Source organism: Hyaena hyaena, unplaced genomic scaffold (assembly GCF_003009895.1).
Source record: "Hyaena hyaena isolate Hyena2069 unplaced genomic scaffold, ASM300989v1 scaffold_202, whole genome shotgun sequence".
NCBI classification, from domain to species: Eukaryota; Metazoa; Chordata; class Mammalia; order Carnivora; family Hyaenidae; genus Hyaena; species Hyaena hyaena.
The window spans coordinates 611,136-633,907 of record NW_024080832.1 but is presented as its reverse complement, the minus strand read 5'-3'; the positions used below and the strand labels follow the sequence as shown (position 1 = coordinate 633,907).

General features: G+C 38.5%; 1 protein-coding gene and 1 non-coding gene across 5 annotated transcripts in view; one reads left to right on the top strand and one right to left on the bottom strand.

Annotated features, from left to right (window-relative positions):
- The window catches only part of ILRUN (inflammation and lipid regulator with UBA-like and NBR1-like domains), a 100,216-nt gene that overhangs the window by 19,890 nt on the left and 57,554 nt on the right, over positions 1–22,772 (bottom strand). For all 4 annotated transcript variants that reach the window (XM_039241764.1, XM_039241760.1, XM_039241763.1 and 1 more), the window contains one exon: positions 665–993. In XM_039241764.1, coding sequence (XP_039097695.1) covers positions 665–993 — 329 coding nt within the window. The remainder of the gene's footprint in view (positions 1–664; positions 994–22,772) is intronic.
- LOC120238222 lies at positions 5,511–5,614 on the top strand. The gene has a single exon (XR_005530159.1). It is a non-coding gene; the product is annotated as a U6 spliceosomal RNA (small nuclear RNA).

Below are 22,772 nucleotides of genomic sequence, written 5' to 3'. Positions count from 1 at the left end.
AGTGTCTCAGAACAATCAGAATCTTTAACATCATGGTGAATGCAAGAATTAATTCTCTCACTGCCCCACATATAAAAAGTCAAAATATCACTTGGACCACTCTTGGTTGTAAGTGAGGAGGCAGATGGGCCATAAGAGATTGAAAATACATCGATAAGACGACATACAAACAAGAGAAAGCCCAACAACAATATTTAGGATAAATAATTGAGTTTGTCTTTTTTCCTTGGAAAAACAAAAGCCCCACTCCGAACAAACAAAACAAAAAGCCCCCCTAAACCCAAAAGCAGCAAAGCAGGAGTAAATTCCAAAGGTATGTTGTTGTTCTAGGCTTAGCATACATTTATACTGGAAGGATGGCTGGTGATATTTTGACTTTCTTTCTTTTTTTTTTTTAATGCTAAAGGTAAAAAAAAATGTGTTCTTTCAACACCCAAACCAGAGCAGAGAGACAGTAGTAAATTATAAATGTGGATAAAATAACATCCACAGGACATGAAGATGGGGGGGGAGGGGAGAAGGGGTAGGTTTTTGTATTCTTGCTGTTGGCAGGAAAGCTAAGCAGTCTTAAAGAACATTCTAGGCTTCTAGGTTTGCCATGAAGGGGTATCACAATCCCAAGGCCCACCACCTACCCCTTCTCCTCTTCTCCGAGGGCACCTACCTTACTGTAAGTCACTACTGATAAGTTGTTTGCGTGACTGCTGGGGGACAGATTTACAGAGTTCTGTGAGAGTCTATTCTCATCTTGCTCGGTTTGGTCAGGAGCAGGAGCCCATGTGTTTTTGCTGATCGAGTCGAACCCGGAACCCCCAGGGTCTTTTAAGTTGTTTTCATCTGATTGTCGGTTCTTTTGGGGAGAGGCAAACGGGTTGAAGTTTCCTTCTACCTTGCGATGCGGCTGTGTGTTGAACTCCGTTTCAAAAGATGACAGCTGCTGCGTTACTCCTAAAAGTCCACCCACCTCCACACTGAGAATCACCCAGATGACATCTGAAACAAAAAGGCAACTCACGTCAATGACAGGCATACCCTTAAGGCCCAAGCAGGTGCCACCAAAAACCCCAAACACCACCCAAACCATAGGAAGAAATATTCTTCTTTGTGCTAATTTTAAAAGCTTGCCGACGAAGTAGCCTGGTGCATTTGCACTGCGTGATTTTCTACATTTTTGGTAATGTCAAGTTCAAACTCCCGTACACATTCAGTAGAGGTCTATTTTAAGGCCCATGAAACTAGATGTAAAAAGTTTACCAGCAGATTCTGATGCACAGCCACATCTGGAAATCACTGCTCCAGAGAACAATGATCTGTAGGTAGAAACCCAAAGCTACTTTCCCAGAATTGTACGCTCTTTGTTATTGTTGCTTTATTTTCAATGTCTGTAACTTAGAAAACTTAGGGCAGGCATAATTCTTGAGCCAAAAAAAGCTTATAATTACTATAATAAGCAACCTATCAACTGTCCCCTCCCTCTCTCTAGCAATTTAGCGTGACTACTCATTGTCTAAATGAGGACAACTGAGAGTAAAGGGGGTAAGCTATTAACAATGACACTGGGACACAAGTGTAAACCACCACTAACCCTGGCTATTAAGACAAATATCACCTAGGATGTTTCTTCCCCTAACAATCTATGTGATCAAAGGATCCAAAAATGTGGTATGTCCCAGACTTTCTAAAATAATCCAATTTAACACCAACTTTGCCTTTGTCATAGAGGGAAACCCCACCATCTACAGTGAAATCATAAGAGATTTGTTTTAGAAGATGCACCACAGGACTTTTGGTCATAATTCAGTTATTTCTCAACTGCCAAAGCTAAGGGTTCAAACAGAAGAAGAAAGAAAGAGGTTGTCTCCTTTGATGTTTGGCACCTCAATTTAGAGATCAGTGACATCAACTTTCCTGCTGGAAGGCTTTTTATAAAGCAAGCTGCAGATAGGCCAAGAAGCTTTTAAGTGGGAACCCAGATGAAACAAAGAAAAGTTGTCCAAGGCTCTGAAATAATTGCTGAATGATTGATAAGAAAAGGCTAATAAAATTCATTAGTTACCTAAACAGATATACAGATAATATTAAGCCTAGGGGGAAATACACTAAAAAGTATAGTGAAGGAAACTGAGAAAAAACCCTCTTGGGCTGTGCTTATTCTCAATTTTCAATTTGGGTTCTGTATCTGAGGAAGGCTCTATTAAAAACTTGGTTGCCGGAAAACAACTAGGAGCCAGAACCCTAGTAAGTGGGGATGCAGTGACACCTGCTGTTCACTTCTGGAACTAGCAATTCTTTGTGGCCACCAGCTGTGCTAGCATGACGAAGGGGAATCCATTCCAGACACACTTCTCATTAACGCAAAGATGAATCCTCAAGTAAACTAGTACCATAACAGTTCAACCTGTTAATTAACACTGTAAGCCAGGATATGCAGCATGCCACTTCACTCAGAACTCTGGGACAGTGCCAGACAGTGGGTCAGAGGACTTTCAAAACTCAAAGTCAATCTCATAAACCAACATGATGTAGGCCTTAAAGAACAATTCAATGGCAGGCACTTGAAGGAGATTCATTCCATGCTTTCCTATCCTAGCTTTCTAACCAAAGGCAACATTTCTTCACTCTACTGTTTGTTTTCCCCAAAAAGATATGCCCTGTCCCACAGCGTATTAATTCTTACTTGTTCTCTTTCACCTGTTTTCCAAAATCCTTTTGTAAGTACATGATACGTTTCACATCTACAGGTCATGTGCTTCCTTCACTCTGCTTATGAGGAAAGACAGTCTTCTGAAGACTGTTATCAGTATATGAGACTGATGACATTTTTTCCCTAGGCTTTAAGAACTAAAGCTTCTTTCACATAACTCATAGAGCCATATCACACATAAGTCACTGCACTCTCTTTACCTTGGCCATTCTTTTGTACTGTTCACAGATTTTACAAAGTAGCTGTAAAGAGAAGGTCATTTAAGAAACCACTGGTTTATAAACACCAACAATGAACACTCCAGTTCTGATACTCCAACATTATTACCATGATGGATCATTACGAACAGCAAAATACTCCTTCTACGTGGTTCAATTTCATACTCTGGTTTCTCTTCAGATCGTATAAATCTTTCGCTTTTTACATGGTTCAGTCTCAGCCATGTAGCTAATACTGCTAGCTTTCACATTTCAGAATGTGTTCATCCCACACATGGTGTATATGTTAAACAAGTAAAAAGAGTGACAGAAATGGACCCAATAAGCTTGTTTCAGAGAGGTTGACCATTTCCAGTTCTTGACACATGCCCTAATTACTGAGATAAGTGCCAGCCCATGTATTTTATTACTTGGATGATAAAATCATAGCTGTAAAGAACCTTAGGGGTCATCTAATGGAATGGCTGTACTTTCTTGATAAAGGATCTGAGGTCTGGAGGTAGAAGATCAAACTTCAAGTTAAAAGCCAACTTACATGGTGACTGAGAACGCTCAACTCTAAGAAAGTTTGTACAGCTCATATTTATTTTTCTTCAACAGGAACTTGGGAACCCAAGAATCCAGGGAACTAAAGTTATAGTTGTCACTTCCATTTCCCAGGCCAAAGTATCTTTATCCACAAACATAAATGATCTTTGGGACCAGTAATAAGAATGGGCCAACAGGATGCCCTAGAAAAGTAGCCAATAAAGTAGAACCAAGTGCCAAGCCTACACATTCAGGGCTTAGTAAGCAAATGGAGAAACTGATTTTAGAATGTCTTGCCTTAAGGTGGTTTTCAAAAAGCTCCTGAGCCAGGACTTTGGAGCTAGATGGTACTGTAAATAGCGTTTCATTCAACCTGTCCCTTTTATATGTGAAACCTTTAGTAAGTATATAACTTTAATAATAAGTATAAACTTCCTTTTGTAGAAATGTATGATAAATTATTTTAAAGAGAGAACATGAATTTTTTATTTCTTATTAGACTATTAGAAATGCAGAGTACAAGGGAAATATTTTACTTGAAGCCTGACTCCATAATCTTAATGAACCATCCTGACACACAAAGTCATCTCAGAATATGGAATGTTAAAAACATTGCATATATCTAAAAGCTAGCATCACAGATCAAATCACATTATAATAAACATAGATAAACATCTACAACTTGTCCACTAAAATAGAATTGCTAAAAATCAGTACAATATTCAAACTGATAAATGTGTTTCTTGTGGGCATATGGGTTATAATACAGGTACAGCATGGGTACATGTGTGCTGGGGATGAACAGTGAAATGGTGGGAGCAAGGTTCCTTATTGTTGAAGGAGGATATTATAGATGAGCAAGAAAGGAAGACATTCTAAAATAAACTCTGTGCTACTAAAGTCAGAGACATCAATATAAACTCATGTTTATCTTGATATATATACAGATAAAGAAACACAGACACAATGAAAGATCTGTCTATATCCAGAGGTGAGTTTGTATATGCATGCTACTCAGTTCTGCCTGCCAAGAAGGCCTAGAAGTAATGACCCCCCAACAGCACTAAACATACCCAGTGGCCAGTGGTTTCTGAATACCACTCTCCAATAAAAAGAACACGGGTCCTCAAAAAAAATGGCTGATTCTAGGGGTAAGTCACAGAAAATATAAGATGAGCCTGGAATATCTTTGTAGTATCAGAAAGTAAGGAAGTGTTCAAAAAAACCCCAAAGGATAAGAGTATGTCAAAGGGATGAGGAGCCACCTGAAAGATCTCCCTCTGGCCAAAGCTGGAATAATTTCGGCAACAAAATAAGTAACAGTACTGGATTATAACTCAAAGTATAAAACAGATACACACGAATCCTTAAGTGATATAAATAAATGACTAAATAAATTGGTGAGAAGAGAAAAATTTCCTTACATAAGAACTCAAAATAAGGGGTGTGTGTCTCAGCTGATCAAGAATCCGACTTTTGATCTCAGCTCAGGTCTTGATCTTAGGATCCTGAGTTCAAGTCCTGTGTTGGGCTCTGTGCTGGGAGTGAAGCCTTCTTAAAGAACCCCAAATAATATATGCAGATACTCCTCCTTCTAAGAGATGGAGCTTAATTCTATATATCTCTCAACCCATTTTGAGTGTGGGCTAGCCTCAAGTGATCTGCTTCCAAAGAACAGAGTAGGGAATGAGAAAAACAATAACTTTTACAATGGATAAACTGACAACCAAACAATTTAATCAAGTGACCAATTTTAATCACTAGTGATGTCATGGAAACATCAGATGCCCCCAGGTAGGGCACTTTACCTCTGCAGTATTCTTCCCCAAACCTGTAACATCAGTCTAAATTGAGGAAAACATCAAAAAGGCCCAAATTGGGTGACATTATAAAGGGTACTTGTCAGTATTCCTCTAAACTATCAAGGGTCATGAAAAATATGGAGAAGACTGAGAAACTGTCACAGATCAGAAGTGACTGAAAGATAACTACATGTAATGTGGTATCCTAGGCTGGATTCTGGAAGTCATGAGTGGAAGAACCAATAAAAACTAAAGTCTGCTCGCTTCAGCGGTACATATATTAAAACTGGAACGATATAGAGAAGTTAATGTGACCCCTGTGCAAGGAGGACACGTAAATTCATGAAGTGTTCCATATTTTTTTAAAAAAATTTAAATAAAGTCTGGAATTTAGTTAATAGTAATGTGCCAATGTTGAGATCCTCCTTCAAACAGGTTGTCCATGCAACTAGACACGAGTTCACTCTCACATGCAGTGTGATGTCTCTCTTTCTTTGCAACCCTTTTTTAGTACAGCAGTAAGGGCCAGTTAATAGTCTTCGAGCAGAGAGAAAAGCAACAACTATACAAATGAGCCATCATCTTGATGTGCATGTTGGGCGGAAGCTGCCCAATGACATCCAGAGCTTGCTTCTGGCCTGCACAAGATGCAGACAGAAGTACTCTGAGAAAGCAATAATCTGCCACATCAGTATGCTCCACTTGGTCGAGGCATCCCCAGGGAAAGGCAAGGGACTTGAAAAAGCATGACTTTTACAAATTCAGTTTACAAAGATACTCAAAATGGTTCAAACTGTGGCTAGGGCTGAAATCTTGTAGGCTTCTGATCCCTAGAGCAAACATCTTGTACTTGTCCCCAGGAGTCATGAAACAAGAACGTCACACCAGGAGACACGGCCTGGCTTTAGTCATGGAAGACTACCATGGAGGTCACATCTAGGTTTGGATGCTGTGGACTCAAATCCTAAAGCTCAATGTATCTTCAAAGTGCAAGAGGAATGTCACATTTCCCCTGAGGATTATGAAACAACTTGGATCTGGAGAAGTAAACAGGCTCTAGACAAACTGCTGGGCTAAAGCTATGGGTTCACATTTCATCTCCGTAGGAGGGCTGGATATGTACTGCCTAGCTTCCATGACAGAGGCTTGAAAGGAGAGAGTTTGAGCTCTGGTAGTCTATGGACTGAAACATTCCTAGACAGTAAGCAGTTCCAAGGTCAGTGTTATGATCAAGTCTCAACATATTTGTGTCTGTCTCTGGGAACTACCAAGGCAGCAGTGTTTGTGTACCACTGTGAAAAGGAGGCACTTCCAGTTGTGCTTGTACTTGTCTGGCCAGCCTCGACTTCGATCTCCGTTTCCACATTATTTACTCCACACAGGGCCTTGCTCCCATGACACATGCCCATACACTTTCGCTATGTCTACCAAAACACTGCCTACCACAGCATCTCAGGGGGAAGAGGGCTGACCAGGCTCCAGTTCATAAGCTGCTCAGAGTGACTGCTGAAGGATGGGCCTCTTCTCAAACCCTATTTCCTACCCATCTTCACTCCCCACCCCATCCTGCCACAAAAGCATTAGAACCTTATTACTTGGTTTCGGCCTTATTCTCAGGAATTTCCTTTTAAAATGCAAATACCCCTCAAAGGGAGATATTAAGCTAACTTAACCTCATTATCAAATCAACCAATATGTCAAGTTCACAAAGGGGAGAGAAAAGGGCCTAAGAAAGAGTATCGAGAGCTTGGATGGGATGAGATGAGATGAGATGAGATGAGAAGGGTCCCTGGAGCCCATAACAGGGAGAGGGGCTCAGAAAGAAAAGCTGAAATGGCAACAACAAAGAAACTATTCCCACACCTCACAATTTTCCCAAATCAATTCCTATGTACAAATTATGAGCTTTTTAATTTGGAGATGGGGTGGGAGACTACAGTGATCATTTAAGTACTTAATTCCTTGCTTCAGTCATAGGAAACAAGAATCTATACTTCCCAAGTCCAGTAAATCAGTGCCTTGAAACTGAGAGAGTAAAAATATACCTAAGATAAAAGACGGAAATCAGCTCAGAATGAAAAAGGAAAAAAATAACCCTACCATGAAATGGGCTGGAAGTACAGACATTTACTAATAGATAAACGCAGGTGCAAAGTTAACAGAAAACATTATTTCTCCCAAGGTCATGTAGCAGCTATAAAATGCTGTAACAACCTTCTGAGTGACTACTGCTTTCTTACCCAAGATGCCCCCAGATCCATTTTGATATAGCATCTACTACTGAGGAAACCCAATTGTTAAACTGCCCCTGCCTCAAGATAGCACTCAAACACTAATTAATCCCCCTTCTAATCCTGCCTCAGAAATAGCTGCAAATCCAAAATTGATTCCCATTTCCCTTAGAGCTTCCTCAGAATGCGTGAGCAAGAACCCAAACGTTACAAAGGCGGTTTCCCTCCTCCCTCTTGTGTGGCATTCCACAGTTCCCCTGGAGTGCCTGCCCTCGCCATTTTAATATCAATAAATCTGGTTGTGTCAGACTCCAGGCTTGTTTCAGGTGACCTTTGAAACCAGAAGCCTTCCTCTCTTCCCCCTCTTGGCTTCAACTTCTAGATGCAGAGACTCCAGCCCTTCCTATTTCCCTTCTGGTACTGACAGCTCTCCCCTGAAGTGGGCCCAGCTGGCCCAGCCACCAGCTGACACCACAGGAAAGAGGAATGCATTCATTCAATGATAAGAGGGCGAGAAGAAAGAGAGAAGGGACAGCCTCAAGAATAAAAAAACACAGGGACACTTGGGTGGCTCAATCAGCTGAGCATCCATCAGGTCATGATATTAAGGCTTGGTTTGTGACTTCATGCCCCACATCAGGCTCTCTGCTGTCAGCACAGAGCCAACTTGGGATCCTCTGTCCACCTCTCACTCTGCCCCTCCCCCACTTGTGCTCTCTCAAAAATAAGCAAACATTAAAAAAAAAAAAAAAGAATAGGAGTATTCATTTTCAAACATCCCCTCTCTGTTAAATTTCCTACTATTCTGCCTTTCTTATCTTATTAAAAAAACAAAAAAGAATAAGGAATAAAAAAAACCTCACAGACGTGTATGGTGTTCTAGAGTCCTAGTCACAAGTATTTCCAGGAGGACAGAGTCATCAATCAGGTCCAGTGCAGCTAACAATTCAAGTAAGTTGAGTAGTGAGAATAAAGCATGGGATATAGCATCATGCAGGTCACTGGTGTTTTGGAAAGAGGGGTTTCAGTGGAGTGGTGAGGACAGAAGCCTGATGGAAAGAATTCATGAATCCAGAAATCAGGAGGTGGAGACAGCCATTATTGAAAGAAAATTTTCCAAGGAATTTTTGCTATGAAGTAGAGCAGTGAAATGGGGAAGAAACTGGAGGAAGAAAATAACAGCATTATATGTTAACAGCAAGAATTTTTTAAAAACTTGAATGTCCATCAATAGTGACTGGCTGGAAAAATGATGACATTCTACCAGAGGGGATACTCCACAGACATAAAAAGAAATGAAGATTTCTAGAGTGATCTCTAGAATGTATTACTAAGTGGGGAGAAGAAAGTAAGATGCAGATCAAGATCTTTAGTTATGATACTTTTGTGTAAGAAAAGGTCACATTTATATCTGTTGGCTAGTATTTGCAAAAGAAACAGTGATCAGATCAACCATAAATTAAAATAAAAATGAGTATCTACAGGGGGAGGAAGGGACTGACTGAAGGAGGCAGTAGTGGGAGACTTCTCTAAATATATCATTCCTAAACTGTGACTGAGAAATAGAAATGTCTTAGATACTGGAAAAAAAACAAAAAACAAAACCAAAAAAACCACAACCAAACAACAACAAAAAGAAAACAAAACAAAACAAACCTAGGTCAAAGGGAAACACAGTAAGGACTGGAGATCAATTTTGTAGGATGGTGACTGGCATAGGACAGGTGCACAATAAATAGCAAATTATCTATGCACAACTACTTAGCACCATTTAAGTAGCATTAAAAAACAAAAAAAAGTTTATCGTGTTGCCATGTTGGAAGTTACTCAATGTTAAGAGTAATGTCTGATGACTGGCTAGGTCTACGGCTAGAGAACTATAACAATGACAGTAAACAAAAAGCAGAAAATACCTCCTTACTTAGGCAAGTTAACATTCAAGGCTATAACTTAAAAATCAATTACTTTGATAAGATCAGGCATTAGCTTGTCAGTGAACACCACCTGGGGTATGGAAGACAACACCACAAAACAGTAGCCAGTTTTCAATCAATCATATTACTTGATAGCAGACTGCCCTGAAGACCACCTACATCAAGAACATGTGGTCTTTGTGTGAACAAAGGAGACTCCTGGATCCCTAAACTGCAATGAACTAACACAGATTTTATATATAAAATCTAAGAGTTTATAATACGTATAAAAAAGGGTATTTACGACCTTTAACTTTTCCTCCTCATTCATTAGTTTCACTGAAAGCAACTAGAACACCAACTCCTTCCTCTAAAAATTGGCAATTAAAAGGTAAAGAATCAAGCACAGAATCTAGCCTGATTGTAAAATTGAACTGCAAGATATCATTGTTGACGAAGAAAATTTTTCTTATTATCCCAGAACTACTCCAGCTAATGTAGGTGGAAGAAATAATCACTTTGTAACCCCTGGTGAAATGATTCAGGCAATAATCATCAATGAATGAAACCATTAGGCTACAGGTTGCTTGATAAGGGGGACCTCCACAATAGAGGGATCAGGCAGTCACTACCTGAACCCTTTGACTGCTCTCAAAACAATTTTGAAAAAAGAAGAATGACATTGGAAGTCTCACACTTCCTGATTTCAAAAATTATAATACTACAGTAATCAAAATAGTGTGGTACTGGTAAAAAGATGTACAGATCAAGAGAAGAGAATTCAGAAACAAACCCTCACATATATGGTCAAATGATTTCCGACAAGACTGGCATGGCCACTTCAAAGGGAAGGACAGGGGCGCTTGGGTGGCTCAGTCAGTTGGGCGCCGACTTCGGCTCAGGTCATCGTCTCACAGTTTGTGGGCTTGAGCCCCACCTCAGGCTCTGTGCTGACTGCTCAGAGCCTGGAGCCTGCTTTGAATTGTGTCTCCCCCTCTCTCTATGCTCCTACCCCATTCACACTCTTTCTTGCTCTCAAAAATAAAATTAAAATGTTAAAAAAAATTTTTTAAAAGAAAAGGGACAGTCTTTTCAACAAGCACTGTTAAATATCATATCATGGTCAAACTGAATATCCTATAGAAAAGAATAAAGTTGGAACTTTACCTGCACACTATGATTAAGAATTGACTCAAAATAGATCAAAGACCCGAGTGCCTGGCTAGCTCAGTCAGAGGAGCATGAAGTTCTTGATCTTGGGGTTGTGAATTTAAGCCCCACGAAGGGTACAGAGATTACTTAATACAGCTTAAAAAAAAAACAAAAACAGATGTGGGGCACCTGTGCGGCTCAGTGAGTTAAGCATCCAACTTCAGGTCAGGTCATGATCTCACAGTTCATGGGTGTGAGCCCTGCATCAGGCTCTTCGCGGACAACCCAGAAGGTGAAGCCTGCTTCAAGTTCTGTGTCTTCCTGTCTCTCTGCCCCTCCCCCACTCACCCTCTGTCTCTTTCTCAAAACTAAATCAATGTTAAAAAATATAAAATAAAAGGACAAAGACCTAAACATAACAGCTTAAAGTATAAAACTCTTAAAAATATAGAGGGAAAGCTTCATGACACTGATTTGGAAATGATTTCTTGGATATAACACAAAAAGCACATGCAACCAAAGAAAAAATAAATTGGGACTATATCAAAATTAAAACCTTTGTGTTATCAGGGGCACCTGAGTGGCTAGGTTGTTTAAGCACCGACCTTGGCTCGGGTCAAGATCTCACGGTTCATGGGTTTGAGCCCTGCGTCCGGCTCTGTGCTGACAGCTCAGAGCCTGGAGCCTACTTCAGATTCTGTGTCTCCCTTTCTCTCTGCTCCTCCCCCACTCATGCTCTCTCTCTCAAAAATAAACATTAAAAAATTAAAAAAAAAACTTTTGTGCATCAAAAGACACAACTAACAGAGTGAAAAGACAACCCACAAACAGAGAAAGAATGTGCAAATCATGTATCTGATAAGGGGTTAATACCCAGAATATATAAAGAACTCTTATCTAAAAAAACCCCAAAACCTGATTTAAAAAAATAACTTGAACAGACAAGCTGAATAGCCAACAAGCCATGAAAAGATGCTCAACACCACCTATCATTAGGGAAATGCAAATCAAAACTCACAACACCTTATACCCATTAGGATGGCTACTATCAAAAAACAGAAAATAAAATAACAAGTGTTGGCAAAGATGTGGAAAAACTGAAACCCCTGTGACCTGTTGGTGGGAGCGTAAAATGGTGAGACCATTATGGAAAACAGTGTGGCAGTTCTTCAAAAAATTAAAAATACAACTGCCATCTGGTCCAGCAATTCCACTTGTAAGTGTATACCCAAAAGAACTAAAAGTAGGCTCTCAAAGAAATATGTCTATATCCATGTTCATAGCAGCATTATTCATAAGAGCAAAAGATGGAAGCAATCCAAGTGTCCAAAGACACATGAATAGATCTAAAAGTGTGATACATACATACAACTGATTATTATTCAACCTTAAAAGGGAAAGAAATTCTGATATATGCTACAACTGGGATGAACCGTCAGGACATTATGCTAAGTGAAATAAGCCAGCCACAAAAAGATGAATACTTTCATACTGTATGACATCACTTATATGAGGTACTAGAAGAGTCAAATTCATAGAGACAGAAAGTACAGTGGTGATGTCAAGGATTGGAGACAGAGAGAGAAATGAGAAGTTATTATTTAACGGGTACAGAGTTTCAGTTCTGCAAGATAAAAAGAATTCTGGAGACAGATGGTAATGATGACTGTGTATTAAGTACTTAATGCCACTGAACTTAAACATGGTTAAGATGGTAAATTTTGTTATGTGTATCTCACCACAATTAAAACAAACAATACCCTGAGGCCCAGTAACTTTAAGTTAGTTGCTCAAGGTCAATCATTAATATATTATGTGGCAGAATCAAAAACAGAAACAGAAGTCAGCTCTTTTTAATCCTAATCTAGTGCTTATCTATAACACCATGCAGCACTCCCACTGCCGGTCAGTTCTGAGTGCTTCACCAATCAGCAAACAGATAATACTTACGGAGACAACTATTTCTGACAGAAAAGATGGAAATACTAACATCCTCATTATTTCAATTTCTATAGCCTACTTATAAAGTATAATCTGAGTGGGTAACAGCACAACTACAGAAAATTAATATAGATTGCAAGTACATTGAAGCAAGTTAAAATATTAACTTAAATTTTATTATTTTTAAAAAATATTATTTTGAGAGAGAGAACAGGCAAAAGCACAGAGCAGGGGCAGAGAGAAAATCCCAAGTAGGCTCTGAGCTGTCAGCACAGGGCCTGATGTGGGGTTCGATCCCATGAAAGCTGAGATCAAAAGTAGGGGTGACTAGCTGGCCCAGTCGGTAGAACATGTGACTCCTGATCCTAAGGTTGTGAGTTTGAGCCCCACACTGGCTGTAGAGATTACTTTGATAAATAAGCAGTAAAATTTAAAATACAACCATGCTTAAGAATACTGTAGGGAATTAAAACTATAGCTATGAGCACATAAATAGCCAAACTCTTGCAACTGGCATAAAAATACACAGGTTAAGCTGACATCTTCACAATCATTTTGGCAGTTATTTTGAAAAGCACTTAAAAAGAACACTGGAGGGGTGGCTGGGTGGCTCAATCAGTTAAGCATCTGACTCTTGTTCTCGGCTCAGGTCTTGATCTCAGGGTCATGAGTTCGAGCCTCACACTGGGCTCGTGCTGGGCATGGAGCCTATTTAAAGAAAAACTTAGATAGAAGGACTTAATATTTAAATACTATCCATTCTATATGTAAAAGAGTAGAAAGATGGCAGGTATTCTTTTTCTTTCACTACTATTCCTGAATTTCTCAACCAGTCTGACTGGGATACAACTTGGTACTTGCTGACATCTACAGTATTTTCATCAAAGGATAATTTAAAATAGAGTATTTGAGAAGTACCTCCAAGTATTTAGTTCAACAACCAAAAAGTCAAATTTTAGACTATCAACTAATTTACCAAATTCAAATTTACACATCTAAAAATAAAAATAAAAAAGACTGCTCCTTTAGTACGCATACTTCTAAGGTGAAGTTTAACTTAGGAATCTGATACCTTTTACAGCTACTATGTATGTTTTGAATCTTAAAAGCTATCAACAAGACAGGGGCCCTATTTGTCTTTTTTAAAAATTTAAATCTCATCTTTGAGAGGAGTATGGACAGAAAGTATAAAATAGCATTATGGATGGTAATTAGTTATTCCTGGTGAAAGCTTTTCTGTCCTAGAGATCTAGTAATGCACTACATTAACTCCGCACTCCCTTCCCCCTACTCCTAAAAGAGGACAGGCTTTGTTTCTGGCTTCAGAGAAACTGCTACAAGTCAACATCACCATCCAAGCTGGACCAATGCAAGAATTAGCAAAACAAAACCCCTCCCCCTCTCAACATTCTCTCCAAAAAGAATTACATTACAGACACCACAGTCCCTGAGAAGTCAGAGTCAAAGGCAGTGAGTGACAAAGCAGAACCTCCTAAAGGTTTCTTCATTCTCTCCCTAATCCATTTTTCATTTTCTTCATTTCTTTGGTCTTACACAACTTGCACAAGTACCCTTTCCTCTCCATTTCCACTACACTCTTACTCGGCCAAATTATCTTCCTGGCTCGAATCTGGGCACAGAGCTTTGGAGAAATGAATGAGTAGTCATCCCTAAACTAATGTAGGTCTAGCAACTCCACAAACACAGGATCACAGGGCTCACTCATGGCCATCTGGACTTCTCAGTCCTACCAAAGAAAGTCAGTCTCACCACTCACTCACATCTGAGGTGCACAGAATTCACAAATGCCCCTCATGGGCCTCTTAGTCTGGGCCCTCATAGTCTGCTACCCATCTCTCTTCCAGATGACTCAGTGGTGTAAACATTCCTCAGAGCACTATCACCTCCAATCCATCTCCGAATCCTTCCCACACAGAACCCTCACTCATGCCACACTGCACAAGTCACACTCCACCAGAGTTTATGCTTATTTACTGCACTAAAAATGCAGAACCTTCTCCTCCGTTACCAATCTGAATCTATTTAGTTAAAATACTGCAGATTAGGGAAAGCCCTTCTAGATCACTTGACCTAGTAAGTTATTTTCTTTTCTTCTTTTTTTTTTTAATAATGTTTATTTTTAAGATAGAGAGAGAGAGCATGAGTGAGCAGGGGAAGAGCAGAGGAAGGGAGACACAGAATCTGAAGCAGGATCCCGGCTCTGAGCTGTTAGCACATAGCTCAAAGCGGGGCTTGAACCCATAAACCGTGAGATCATGACCTGAGCTAAAGCTGGATGCTCAATTGACTGAGCTACCCAGGTGACCCTGGAAAGTTATTTTCTAACGTTTATAATTGAAGAGAAGCATTTTTAGTAGACTTTATTACTTTTTAAGACTTTATTTCATTTAAAAAAATATTTAAAAAATAAGTGGGGCGCCTGGGTGGCTCAGTCGGTTAAGCATCCGACTTCGGCTCAGGTCATGATCTCAAAGTTTGTGGGTTCAAGCCCCATGTCCAGCACTGTGCTGACAGCTCAGAGCCTGGAGACTGTTTTGGATTCTGTGTCTCCCTCTCTCTCTGACCCTCCCCTCTCACGCTGTCTCTTTCTCTCTCTCTGCCAGAAATAAATAAAACATTAAAAAATATATTTAAAAAAAGACTTCATTTCTAGAGCAGTTTTTAGGTTCTCAGCAAAACTGAGAAGATACATGTATATTCTGCTTCCACATATGTACAACCTCCTCCGCTATCAACATCCCACACCAAAGTGATTTATTTGCTATAATCAGTGAACCCACACAGACACTTCATTATGACCCAAATCCATACTTTATATTGGGTTCACTCTTGATCTTGTACATTCTATGTTGGGGTTTTGTTTTTTGTTTTACATTTTTTTAATGTTTGTTTATTTCTGAGAGAAAGGCAGAGTGTGAGTGGGGAAGGGGCAGAGACAGGGAGACACAGAATCCCAAGCAGGCTCCAGGCTCCAAGTTGTCAGCACAGAGACCAATGCGGGGCTGGAACTCACAGACTGTGAGATCATAATCTGAGCCGAAGTCAGATGCTTAACTGACTGAGCCACCCAAGCAGCCCTCTATGGGTTTTGAGAAATGTATATTTATATACATTTATCAAGTATATAAAGTAGACAAGTATCTACCACTATGGTATCATATAGAGTAATTTCACTGCCCTAAAAAAACCTCTGTGTTCTGCCTATTCATCCCTCCTGCCCCCAACCCCTGACAATCACTGATCTTTTTAATGTCTCCAGTTTTGCTTTCTCCAGAATGTCACATAAGAATCATACAGAATGTTGGGGCACCTGGGTGGCTCAGTCGATTAAGCGTCTGACTTCAGCTTGGTGAATTTGAGCCTCATGTTAGGCTCTGTGTTGACAGCTCAGAGCCTGCAGCTTGCCTCAGATTCAGTCTCCTTCTCCCTATGCCCCTCCCCTGCTCACACTCTGTCTCTCTCTCTCAAAAATAAATAAAGATTAAAAAAAAAGAGAGAACTGTACAGAATGTACCTTTCTCAGATTGGCTTCTTTCACTTAAGATACATGCATTTAAGGTTCCTCCATGCCTTTTCATGGATTGAACACTCATTTCTTTTTAGTGCTGGGAATTATTCCATTATCTGGATGTACCATTGTTTATCTACCCATTTACCTACTGCTGGACATCTTGGTTGCTTCCAAGTTTTTGCAATTAAGAATAAAACAATTATAAACACAGCAAGAGTTTTTTAGTTTTGTAAGAAACTGCCAAACTGTCTTAAGTGACTGTACCATTTTGCATTCCCACTCACACCCATAAATGAGAGTTCCTGTGGCCTTACATCCTCGCCAGCACTTGGTGTTGTCAACGTTCTGGATTTGGGGCATTCTCACAGGTGGATAGTGGTAACCTGTTTTAATTTAACTTTAACTCTGATGACATGATAACGAACATCTATTCATAAACTTACTTGCTATCTGTGTATCTTCTTTGGTGCGATGTCTATTTTACATTTAGGTTTATGACCCATTTTGAGTTAACTTTTTCAAAGGATATAAGGTCTGTATCTGGATTCATTTCTTTGCACTTAGGTATCTACTTGATCCAGTACCAACTGTTGGAAAGACTATCTTTTCTCCAGTGTATTGTCTCCTTCTTTGTCAAAGATTAGACAACTATATTTGTGTCCTTTTCTGGACTCTCTATTCTGTTCTATTGATCTGTTTATTCTTTCACCAATACCACATGGTCTTAATTACCATAGCTTTAAAGAAATTAAAATTAAATCTTGACAATATTGTCTTCCTATCAATGAACATAGAAAACCTCCTTACTTACTTAGTTCTTCAATTTCTTTCATCAGAGCTGTGTTGTTTTCCTCATATTAATCTTGTTCATACTATGACTGATTTATACATAGGTATTTCATTTTGGGAGGATGCTAACAAACAGTAATGTTTGCAGAGATCGAACTCACAAACCGAATTGTGAGATAGGTCATGACCTGAGCTGAAGTCAGACGCTCAACCAACTGAGCTACCCACGTGCCCCTTTAATTTCAAATTCAAGTTGTTTACTGCTAGTATACAGGATATTAATTGACTTTTACATATTAATTTTGTATCTTGCAACCTTGTTATAACTGCTTATTAGTTCCAGGAGTTGTCACTTTTTTTCAGATTATCTACATAATCATGTCATCTGCAAAAAAGTACAGTTTCATCTCTTTATTCCCAATCTATATACCTTATTTCCTTTAACTGTCTTATGTTAGCTAGAACTTCCAGTATGGTGCTGAGAAGCAGTGGCCTTTTTATTGCCTTATTTCTGATCTTAAGAGAAGTTTCTAATTTCTCACCATTATACAGTTAGCTGAAGGATTTTTGTACATGTTTGTTATCAAATAGAGGAAATTCTCCTCTATTCCTAGTTTTCCTAAGTTTAATCATGAATTTTGACAAATGGTTTTTCCTGCATCTATTGATACAAACATTTGATTTTTCTTCTTAGCTACTGAGGTGATGGATTGATTACATTTACTTATTTTTAAAAAAATTTTAATGTTTATTTATTTTTGAAAGACAGATGGAGCATGAGCAGGGGAGGGGCAAAGAGAAAGGGAGACACAATCTGAAGCAGGCTCCAGGCTCTGAGTTGTCAGCACAGTGCCCAATGCGGGGCTCAAACCTACAAACTGTGTGATCATGACCTGAGCCAAAGTCAGATGCTCAACCGACTGAGCCACCCAGGTGCCCCAATGATTTTTAAATGGTGGACCAGTCTTGTATATCTGGTATAAATTCCTCTTGGTGATAGTATGTATACTTATTTTTGTAAATTTGGATTGGGTTTGCTATTATTTTGTTAAGAATATTAGCATCTATGTTCATGAGAGATAATGGTCTATGGTTTTCCCTTATAATAGCTTTGGTTTTGGTGTTAGAATAATGTTAGTCTCATAGAATGAGTTAGGAAATGTTCCCTCTGCTTCTATCTTCTGGAAGACATTCTAGAAAAGTATAATTTCTTTCACAAGTGTTTAGTAGAATTCATCAGTAAACTCATCTAAGCTTGGTTCTTTCTGTTTTGTAAGGTTACTGATTTAATGCCTATTTAATACATAAAGGCTTATTCACGTTTCCTATTTCTTCTGGTGTAAGCTTTGGCAGACTGTATCTTTCAAGGAACTGGTACATTTACATCTAGGCACAGAGCTGCTCATAATATGCTTTTATTAGCTGTTTAGTGTCCATGGGATCTGTAGTAATGTCCCTTCTTTCATTTCGTATTTTAGTAACTTGGGTCTTTTCCCTTTTTTTCTTAGATGGCCTGTCTAGAGGCTTACTGATTTAATTGATCTTTTCAAAGACTCAGCTTTTGGTTTTCCTGATTTTCTATTTACAATTTCATTGATTTCTGCTCTAATTTTTATTATTTCTCTTCTTCTGGTTACTTCAGATTTAATTTCCTTTTCATTTTCTAATTTCCTAAGGTGGAAGCTTAGATTATAGATTTTAGGACTTTCTTCACATTAAGCTGAATATTCTTTTGCCTTGGGTACTCCACACAGATGTTCAACACCTTTCTGGTTTTAGGATCTATAATATTTCACTCCATCCTCAAGATCCCACTAGGAATCCAAAAAAAAAAAAAAACCCCAGATCATTGGGATATATGAGGGGACAAAAGCTTTAAGGAAACTTTACTAAGAAGTTAATACACAACAAGTTAACAGCTGAGGAATGATTACTGCACAGGGTTTCACAATATAGTCATATCTTTTAATAATAATAATAATGCTAAAATAATAACATCTAACAATCAGTGCTTATTATGACAGATGCTGTCCTGTAAATTCTTATGTGGATTAACTCTTCTAATTCCCTTAAAACCCTATGATGTAGGTACTGTTTTCCTTGTAGATTAAAAAACTAGAGTCACTAAACGATTAAATAATTTCCTAAAGGCCACATTGCTGATTACTATTGAACTAGAGATCAAACCCAGATGGTATGACTTCAGAGCTCATCCTCCTACTCTACTGCTCTATTAGAAAAAAAAAATATATATATATATGTATATATATATACACACACATATATATATATATATGAATTTGTAAGCCAAATAAGTTATTGCTTGTTTGTTCACTCTTAGCAAGCAGCCCAGATTCTATTTCTCAGATGGCTGGCTAATACATTTATTATTTGATCATTATTTATATACTTTGCCCGATGTCAGCAAAAAGAATTAAGGACTCATAGAGGCAGAAAGCACATTAGTGGTTGCCAGAGCCTATGACAATAGGGTGTAATTGCTTAATGGGTACAGGGTTTCCTTCTGCGGTGATAAAAATGTGCTGGAATTAAATAATGGATGACTGCACAATACTGTGAATGTACTAAATGTCACAGAGTTGTACACTTTATAATTCTACCTCAATTTAAAAAAATTATCTACAAATATTTGGTTATAGTAACCCAATGGAATGGTATTCAACTATTATGTTTCTGAAAGAATTTAGTAACAGGGAAAAAGATCCTAAGATATTAGTGAGTAGGGGAAAAAAAGTAGGCTATGCAACTAAACATAATAAATTTGAAAAATAAAAACTCTTGTTTTTAATATTTGTACACATACATTAACAGTGTTTATATAGAAGAGTAAATGTTTTACTTAGTTCTTTATATTTTTTGTATTTTCTATGTTTTCTATTTCTTTTATTGTCAGAACAAATACACTTTTAAAAGAATTTAGTCACAAATAACTAGTAAGTTTAGCACTGTAATGGGACTTAAAAGTCCCTTAATTAAGAGAACAAACAGAAAACAAGTAATATGGCTTAACTGTATTCAAATATATAAATAATTACATTAAATTTGCATAATCTAAACATACCAATTAGAAGACAGAGATTATCAGACTGGGGGAAAAATGATGTTTCTTCTTTTGAAGTACACATGAAATATTCACCAACAAGACAGATAAGATCTTCTTGACCAAAAACATCTTAACAAATTTAAAAGAACCAAAATCATAAACCGTGCTCTCTGACCATAATGGAACGAAACTAGAAACGATTAAAAAAGACAACAGGGGGCGCCTGGGTGGCTCAATCAGTTAAACATCCAACTTCGGCTCAGGTCACCATCTTGCGGTTCATGGGCTCGAGTCCCGCCTCAGGCTCTGTGCTGACATGACGGCCCAGAGCCTGGAGCCTGCTTTGGATTCTGTCTCCCTCTCTCTCCGTCCCTCCCCCACTAGCACTCTGTCTCTCTCTCTCATAAATAAACATTAATTTTTTTTTTTTAATAAACCAAGGTAACAAAAATCACCGAACACTTGGAAATTTAACGACACACTTCTATATAATCCATGGGTCAAACAAAGTCTCAAAGGAAATTAGAAAATATTTTCAACTGAGTGAAAGTAAAAATACAGTATTTCAAAATTTGTGCTATGTAGCTAAAAGTAGTGCTTAGAGGGAAATTTACAGTTGCTACAAACTAAGTGTTTGTGCCCCAACCCCCAAAATTTTATGTTGAAACCTAATCCCCATGTGATTGTATTTGGAGGTGAAGCCTTAGGTCATGAGGTCTCAAGAATGGGATTACTGCCTTAAACACACACACACACACACACACACACACACACACACACACACACACACAACCCCAGCGAGCTCCCTTACCCCTTCTGCCATGTGAGAGCACACGAAAACTATGAACTAGGAAGTGGTCTCTCAACAGATCCCAAATCTACTGGAGTTTTGATCTTAGACTTCTCACCCTGTAGAACTGTGGGAGATAAATTTCTGTTGTCTACAAGCCATCTAATCTTTTTTAAAAATTTTAAATGGTCATTTATTTTGAGAGAGGAAACGGCAAGTAGGGGAGAGGGGAGAAAGAGACAGAGAGAGAGAGACTCCCAAGCAGACTCCACATTCAGCACAGGGCTCGATCCCATGACCACTACAACCTTACCCAGTATCATGAGTCGGATGCTCAACCGACTAAGCCACCCAGGTGCCCCAGCACCTAATCTCTAATAGTTTGTTACAGCAGCCTGAACGGGCTAAGAAAATAATACTAAACACCTACATTAGAAAAGAAAGGTCTCAAGTCAACCTCAGCTTCCATCTTAAGAAACTGTAAAAAGAATAAAATAAACCCAAATCAAGCAGAAAAGACGAATAAAATTAAGAGCAGAAATCCATGTAACTGAAAACAGAAAAAGCAATGAAACCAAAAGCTAGTTCTCTGAAAGGACCAATAAATTAAGAAATCTATCAAGAAAAAAGAGAGGAAACAAAACATCAAGAGTGAGAGATAATCACTATAGACCCAGAAGGCATTATAATGAGAGAGTACTACAAGCAACTCTACACACAAAAATTTGACAATTTAGTAAAAAGGACCAATATCTTGAAATTACCTAAAGTCATGATGAAATAGATAATCTGAACAGATCTATAACTATGAAAATACCGAATTTGTAATCCAAAATTTTCCAAAAAAGAACATTCTAGGCTCTGATGGGTTCAGTGGCAAATTCCTTAAAAGATGACCACCAGCAATTCTATATAATTTCTTAAACAAGAAAAAATACAACATATTAGAGTTTACAGAGTTGTGTTGTCCAATGAGGCCACATGTAGCTACTGATTACCTGAAATGTGGCTACAGCCTAATATTCAAATGATCATACTTTGGCTATAGTGATTAACATAAAATGTATCATTAAAGATTTTTTAAAGTCCTCAAGTAAGACTTAGGTCAGAAGTAGGATCTGCTTTCTTAATCACTTTTGATTTCTAAACATAAAAAAGAAACTAAAACTAAAAAGGAAAAATTACTTTGAAGTGGCTACTAAACCACAGCCTAACCCACTCTAGAATTCAATTGCTCTCACATGTACCCCAGTGTTCACAGCAGCACTCTCAACAATAGCTAAAGCATGGAAAGAGCCTAAGTGTCCATCAACGGATGAATGGATCAAGAAGATGTGGTTTATCTATACCATGGAATACTACATGGCAATGAGAAACAATGAAATCTGGCCATGTGTAGCAACATGGATGGACCTTGAGGGTGTTATGCTGAGCGAAATAAGTCAGGCAGAGAAGGACAAATATCATATGTTTGCACGTATAGGAGGATTAGGAGGAACTTAACTGAGGAACAAGGGGGAGAAGAAGGGGGGAAATGGTGGGGGAAAGGGAGAGAGGCAAACCATGAGAGACTCTTGAATGCTGACAAAAACTGATGACAGATGGATGTGAGAGGGAGGGGGGGATGGGCATGGAGGAGGGCACTTGTGGGGATGAGCACTGGGTGTTATGTGGAAACTAATATGACAATAAACTATTTGTAAAACTAAAAAAAAAACCCATATATTAAAGAGACTGTCATTTTCTCATTGAAAAAAAAAAATTCAATTGCTCTCAAGGCCATCTCAAAACAAAGTATAAGCCAAAACTCTTAGAAAACAAGAGGGAAGTGGAAGGACACTAATTGCTACAAAGCAAAATCCAGGGGTTAACAGGCTCACACAGCATTCCTTTTCTAGAGCCCAAATGTCCAACATTGACATTCTCTTTGTAAATAAAGGGAAGCATAAGGTCTTAAAGATAAAAGGAGAAAAATAAAAATGGAGAGAGCTTTAAAAAAAGTATTTTTTTCTAGAATGAACTAATTTCTAAGTGATAAATATCTTTGCCATTTCAAGGAAAAACCCATTCGAGTATTATGTAGCTAGTGTCAAAGCATCATTACAAGA